General features: G+C 44.1%; 3 protein-coding genes and 1 pseudogene across 4 annotated transcripts; 3 read left to right on the top strand and 1 right to left on the bottom strand.

The window, feature by feature from the left end:
* Positions 1-461: 461 nt before the first annotated feature.
* M431DRAFT_539824 lies at positions 462-2,385 on the top strand (annotated as a pseudogene; the record flags this gene model as incomplete). Its single annotated transcript has 3 exons — positions 462-939; positions 1,453-1,587; positions 1,987-2,385. Coding segments are annotated over 3 exons (1,012 nt in total), but the record flags the coding sequence as incomplete, so codon positions are not given.
* Positions 2,386-5,394: 3,009 nt separating this feature from the next.
* M431DRAFT_44575 (hypothetical protein) lies at positions 5,395-5,646 on the top strand (the record flags this gene model as incomplete). The annotated part of the gene is made up of 1 exon (XM_024915232.1): positions 5,395-5,646. A coding segment is annotated over one exon (252 nt), but the record flags the coding sequence as incomplete, so codon positions are not given.
* A 72-nt stretch (positions 5,647-5,718) lies between these two features.
* On the top strand, positions 5,719-5,889 carry M431DRAFT_53642 (hypothetical protein; the record flags this gene model as incomplete). The annotated part of the gene is made up of 1 exon (XM_024920995.1): positions 5,719-5,889. A coding segment is annotated over one exon (171 nt), but the record flags the coding sequence as incomplete, so codon positions are not given.
* Positions 5,890-5,991: 102 nt separating this feature from the next.
* On the bottom strand, positions 5,992-6,739 carry M431DRAFT_514439 (hypothetical protein). Its single transcript, XM_024920236.1, has 2 exons — positions 6,693-6,739; positions 5,992-6,633 (listed from the first exon to the last, which is right to left on the bottom strand). Exon 2 carries the CDS (start codon positions 6,362-6,364, stop codon positions 6,071-6,073), a length of 294 nt encoding a protein of 97 aa, XP_024766971.1. The 5' UTR covers positions 6,365-6,633; positions 6,693-6,739; the 3' UTR covers positions 5,992-6,070.
* Between the last annotated feature and the right edge of the window lie 256 nt (positions 6,740-6,995).

The raw sequence follows: 6,995 nt of genomic DNA, 5'->3' as shown, positions 1-6,995 counted from the left end.
GAACACAGACATCTATTCTCATTCGTATTAACTAGCTGGTGATAAGATTGCCCGTTACCGACCTGATCGCCTCCGCCAACATAAACCATAGAACCACTCTAAGGTTTNTCCCTTGGAAACAGTTAACCTATAGAGCCTATAGGACCCGGTTCGTCACACGATAACAACTCTTGTTCGGACGGTCACCTTGGACCTACGGGCAATAAGACACCAAGGACTCAATAGCTGATGAGCTTCCGAGTCCCAGACAACGACACTGATTACGAGAGCGAAGCTCAAAGTGATCACGACAACAGCGACATCAAAATACAAGATAATTTCGAAGAAACCCCTGAAGACGTCGAAATGGCCCCTCAACCGCCAGCCAATACGCAAGAAGCCGAACAACGCTTCTTGGCACTTGAAGAACTTGTGGATTAGTTACGCCAAACAATTGCTACCTAAGCAACCACCATAACGACGCTTCAAGGACGAACACCAGTGGCAAACCCCGTGGTAAACCCAGCCCCTGCGGCACGTCAACGGGAACCCGAAGAAATCATTAAACCACCACTGCTAGATAAATTCAAAGGAGATCCTAAGCAAATTCAGAAATTTTTCACGGACATAAGAAACTACTTCAGTTACTTTCCGACCACCATGGCTAACGATGTTATAAAGATTCGAACTGCAGGAACCTGTTTGTCCAAAACCGCTAAAGACTGGTTTAAACCACACCTCAGGGATTTTGAACAAACCAAGACACCTAAGAAACAATACACAATCGACTTATTCAACAATTACACCACGTTCGAAAAACAACTCGAGAAACTATGTAGAAAAACTAATAAGTCCAAAGAAGCCGAAGATGCGCTCCTTCAAATCAAGCAAAAAGGACCCTGTGCAAAGTACACTGCCGCTTTCATACGCCTAGCTGCCAGGACCAACTTAAATAACAAAGTACAACGCATGCTCTACTACCAGGGACTCAACTCAGACGTCAAGGATAAACTCTCCAGAGATAAAAAACCTAATACCCTTAACAAACTCGCGGAAAAAGCCACTCGTATCGATAAACGACAATTTCAGCAACGCCAGGAACGCAAGAGAGAGGGAAATCCCCAGAAGACAGTCCCAAAGCATCTTTACTCCGGTAATAACGCCAACCAGGGAAAGAAAAGGGACCTTGCGACATACAACGATAGAAAGCCAGGACCTATAGACCTCAGCACCATCGAGGCACAACGTAAGAACGTTAAATGCTATAATTATAGAAAGAAAGGACACGTAAAGAAATATTATCGAGCCCCTAAGAAAGATAGCAATAAGAAATTCACGCCTGTCCCAGAGCCTAAGGAGAACTGAACTATTAATACCATAAGACCTTCGGTAGACCATAACATCCTACACTTCTCAGCGTGCTACGATAATAACTGTCAGACCCATCGCAGCAATAAACAAGGATCGGGATAGTACCCCAAAGGGCGTACACAAACCTTGAACACGCTTGAAGAAGACACCCAGGAGGACCTCAGCTACGTTAAACAACTTATTCAACAAAGCCTCAACGAGCAAGAACAAAACGACAAATTCAAGGATAAGGAAGAGGTACTCCGAGAATAGAAACAAAACGAAGACATACACCAGTACAACGAGGATCTTCCAGACACAGCACCTCCGACACAATATAACCCTTGTAAAAGAATAACTCAGGAAGAAATCAACGACCTCGAGAAGCATATGTGCAACCAGTGCGGATCAGTCGAACCCAAGGGACCATATCACCCTTATAAGATAACCACAGCCGACTAGGAATAACACAAAGATCAATACGGAATCCAAGGTATTATCGAAGAAAACCAACACTACGACGAAATCGTACAACAAAAAGAACTCAAAGACCAACAGAGACTCCTTAAACAATGGGGACAGATTAAACAGATTAATCTAAGTACCGCCTACGACCAGATCTAATTACACGGAAATCGGTTTTGATAATACATCAAGACCAACGCAGACGAATACCCAATAGCCAAGACACTAGAATCAACCCTATACCACGTCGACGACATCCTACTCACAGACCAATGTAACGAAGCCAACATTATCAACTACAAGCTACTACTATGCAAACAACATACCATAATCAAACTTCAGGAATGGCATAAGGACCACGGGGCTGCAGAATATGGACAAAAAGAATTTACGCTCTGCAACAAAGATCGTTGCAAGAAACATCAGTACCAACGCCGAGCCCTCGCATGCGTCACCTACAACCTGGAACGACAAGGATTCAACCTAGCAAGACATGGCGATAACGACGAATTACGAGGAATCAACTGGAACAACCTTCGGAAATACCACAAGCTCACCGCCAGACACATACCCAAACCCAGATGCACCTAGTGTAAACGCTATAACATTCGAAACAAAGAACCAGGATAGATCACCTCAGACCTAGACGACATCGATATTAACCCTTACGGCAATAATTATTACAACGGCGCCGACGATGCGACCTACCACAACCTGAACACCATAACAGGAGGAAAGAAACTACGGAAATTCCTAGTAGACGGATGGTTGAACGATGAACCAATTACAGTCTACATAGATTCCGGAGCCACGACAAGCTATATTGCGCCTCAACTGGTTAACCGCCTATAGTTAAACCATCGTAAGAAGGAGAAACCATACACCCTTGCAAGCATTAAGAAACAATAATTCATATACAACAACGGAACTATCGACCGCAAGACTGATCACCTTATAATCCAGTTTAGTGAAATTAAGGATACGTTTAAATTCGACATTGCAAATATTGTAGGATATAATATACTTTTAGGATACAATTGGCTTGAATCGCGCAACCCCGACATTAACTGGATCAGAGGCCAGGCGAGATAGCGAACTCGCCCTGAACCAATTGATTTCAGAGACATACTGTGACTAGATCAGGAGGATCAACAGGATGCCATAACATCCCCGACGACAGGATCGGTGACCCCTACATTAAACCAAGAAACAAAAAAACACACGGAAAAACAAAAAATCACAAAGCAAGTACAATTAGAGAAGCCAAAGAAGCTCCCGAGGACAGTCAAATACGTTAAGAAACCAAAAAAGAAACAGCTTAGATTTCTTAACTCGATTATACAAAAGGTCAAGGAATTATACCACCGAGACCAACAGACACCAGAACGTTTAAAGAACATACCAACAGACCTCCAGTATATGCCAGTCTTCAATAAAGAACTTAACACTGGACTACCAAAACACAGCCAATGGGATCATAAGATTAAGCTTATGGACGACAAAGTCCCAACATTCAACAAAATCTACAACCTAAGTACCACCGAACTCAAGACACTCGACGAATGGATTAAAGACCAGCTGAAGAAAGGCTACATCAGACCTTCTAAATCCTCAGCAGGATATCCAGTCATATTCGTGCCCAAAAAGAACGGTAAACTTCGACTTATTATAGACTACCGACAATTAAACGCGATAACCAAGAAAGATATCACGCCACTACCACTGATTCCGGAAATCAGAGACCGGCTTACAGGAGCCAAGATCTTCACTTCGCTAGATCTCAAAGGAGCATACAACCTCATCCGAATCAAGAAAGGCGACGAATGGAAAACCGCCTTCCGCACAAGATACGGACTTTACGAATATTAGGTAATGCCTTTCGGACTTACAAACGCCCCAGTATCTTTCCAGAAAATGATCAACTACGTACTACGAGACTACGTAGATCATTTTGTCATTATATACCTTAACGACATCCTCATCTACTCCAAGAACTTGGAAGAACACAAGGAGCACGTCAAGAAGGTACTACAAACACTCTAAGACAACAAACTCCTGGTGGAACCCGAGAAATGCAACTTCTACACACAGAAAGTCATATTCCTAGGACATGTCATTACCCCAGGCAGAGTCCAAATAGACCCTAAGAAACTCAAGGCGATTAACGATTAGGAACCGCCACAGAACGTCAAGCAAGTACAAAGCTTCTTAGGACTTGCCAATTACTACCGACGCTTCATCAAGGACTTCTCAAAAATTACCACGCCACTCACGAACTTGACAAAGAAAGACGTCAAATTCGAACTCACACAAGACGCTCTAACAGCCTTCAAACGCCTCAAACGAGCCCTCACCAGTGCACCAGTACTCATGATGTTTGACCCAAACAAACCCATCACAATCAAAACCGACGCCTTAGACTATGCAATCGGAGGAGTACTCAGCCAACCAGACGAAAAAGAGAAACTCAGGCCTATCGCCTACTTCTCTAAGAAACTACACAGACTAGAACTCAGATATCCCATCTACGATAAAGAATTCATGGCCATATACCAAGCGCTCAGCAAGCAGCATTGGAGACACTATTGTAAAGGAAGTCGATTTCCAGTGACAATCCTCACGGATCACCGGAACATCACTTACTTTATGACAACACAAGAACTATCCCGCAGACAAGTCAAGTACTATAAGCGACTCTCCGAGTTTAAGCTTATTATTAAATACTGCAGCGGATCAGACAACGGACGCGCTAATGCACTCAGCAGGCGCCCAGACCACTTCCAAGAAATCCCGGAAGTTAAGGCACAAATACTGGAGAAAAACCAGTATAAAGACCTAGTCATCCGATCGATCGACACCTTGTACCAAATCGAGATAGACGACCCGATCATCGACGACATAAAGGAACACGTCAAGAACTGGGAAAACGAACAATACCCAGAAGGTGTTTCTATGGACACTGGATACCCGACACTAGATGGACTCATCTAGGTACCAGAAGACTTACGAAGCAAAGTGGTGAAATCAGTCCACGCACACAAACTTAACGGACACCGTGGAATCAGAAAAACCACACAACAAATCGCACGATACTTCAAATTTGAAGGTATCAAGAAATAGGTACAGAAGGTTATATCAGAATGTATGACATACGGACGAGCCAAAAGCTCCAAGCATAAACCCTACGGACAGCTACAACCACTACCTATACCACAGCGACCATGGGAATCGATCTTATTTAACCTAATCACCAAACTACCTTCTTCAAAAGAACCAGTCACAAGGGTACTCTACGACAGCATCTTCGTAGTAGTCGACAGACTTACGAAAATAGCCTACTTCATACCATTCAAGGAAGCCAGCAATGCAGAAGAATTAGCTTATATAATAATAAGATACGTCACAAGCAACCATGGACTGCCGGGGGACATGATCTCCGACAGAGGAAACACATTCGTATCCAAATTCTGGAAAGCACTCACAGCCAGATTAGGAACGAATCACAAGGCCAGCACAGCCTACCACCCACAGACAGACGGACAGACGGAAAGGATCAACCAAATAATTAAGACCTATCTACGCTATTACATCAATTTCAAGCAAAACGACTGGGTAGAACTCCTCCCCGTCGCACAACTCGCTTACAACAGCACGGAATCAGAATCAACTGGGAAATTACCGTTCTTCCTAAACTATGGATTCGAACCCGAAGCCTACCGACCGCCAAGGCAAGGGGAAGATGTCGAAAAAGCCATAATCAAGGCAGAAGACATAATCGAATTACACGACGAACTGCGACGACAACTTGAATTCGTCCGACAAAGGATGATCAAATACGCAGACAAAAACAGGATTAGAGGACCAACCCTTCAGGAAGGGGACATGGTCTGGCTCCACCGACACACACGAGGAAACAAGCAAGCAAACATTAAAACAAACAGGCTAAGCGACAAACTCGATTTCAAGAAACTTAGACTTTATAAAATTTTAAGAAAAATCGGAGAAGTAAACTATGAACTTGAACTTCCAGAACGACAGGAAAAACAAGGAAAACATATGCATCCAATATTTCACATCTCCCTGCTAGAAAAAGCACAAATCGACGAAGAAACTGGAAGATTCATCCAGGACGAAATTATCGTCGAAGGAGAAGAAGAAGAATATAAGGTAAAAGACATCGATGCAATAAAAACAGGAGAAGACGGCAAACGACGCTATAGGGTACAATGGGAAAAAGGGGAAGAAAAAGAAGAAACATGGGAACCTATTAAGCATCTTAAGAACTCAATGGCGCTGGTGGAAAAACTCCATCAAAGCCTAGGGATCGTGCCAGCTCAGGATCCATCGACAACATCCCCAAATAATCCACTGATTCCAAAGAAGCAGGGACGACCTCGGAAGAACCCTCTGCCGACTGCGTTATAGCAGCCTGAAGAGCGGCCTCCGCCTCACGCTCCTTCTGCTCCAACTGCTCCAGCTCCGCCAAATTGTCGATACCCCGGGACACCGCACGCGCCGCCTTTTTAGACCATTCCTTACGTTGTTTCCGAAGACGAACAACTTTAGCCATAAGATTCGCGATTTCCTCTTCGACGGCTTCGACCTCACTGTCGAGCTGGTCGCACCGATGGGAAATACGTAATAATTATTAAGGTGTGAGAAACGCCTCACAATGAGATTTGTAATCCTCAACACACTTCAAGCAGCGACTCAAGTCAACCTCGGAAGCTAAACACTGGGATCCCTTCTTTTCGCAATAGAAGCAGGGTTTCATCTCGACGGATTGCAATAATATAAAAGCAGCAAGTGCCACACTCCTGTTAAGTTTCTTCTTCTTTCCTTTTATATTAGCTAAGTCAGCAGATTTTTAAACGCGGAAAGTCATTTTGGCGACGAACAGGTAACAGAACAAGAAGAACACCTACAAGTAGGAGGTGTAGATACTTATATGCTAGATCACCTGGTCTTGGGGACAAGACCAACAGGAGGGGGAGAATCGTGTCACAACCCAGCTCTTATGGTCGCAACAAGGGGCCTACAGGGTAGGCACTCCCGGATTAACGTCGGGCCGCGCAGCCAATCAGGAAGCGGTCGACGGGAATCAACGTCAATTCCAATCGACGCAGGAACGAATCAATTAAGATCATGAGCGATTCCACTCGACTCCAGAATACACGACTGGATATATAAGTTCACTTCAT

The sequence above is a fragment of the Trichoderma harzianum genome, assembly GCF_003025095.1.
Source record: "Trichoderma harzianum CBS 226.95 unplaced genomic scaffold M431scaffold_110, whole genome shotgun sequence".
Lineage (NCBI taxonomy): Eukaryota > Fungi > Ascomycota > Sordariomycetes > Hypocreales > Hypocreaceae > Trichoderma > Trichoderma harzianum.
This window is presented reverse-complemented; position numbering and strand designations above follow the sequence as displayed.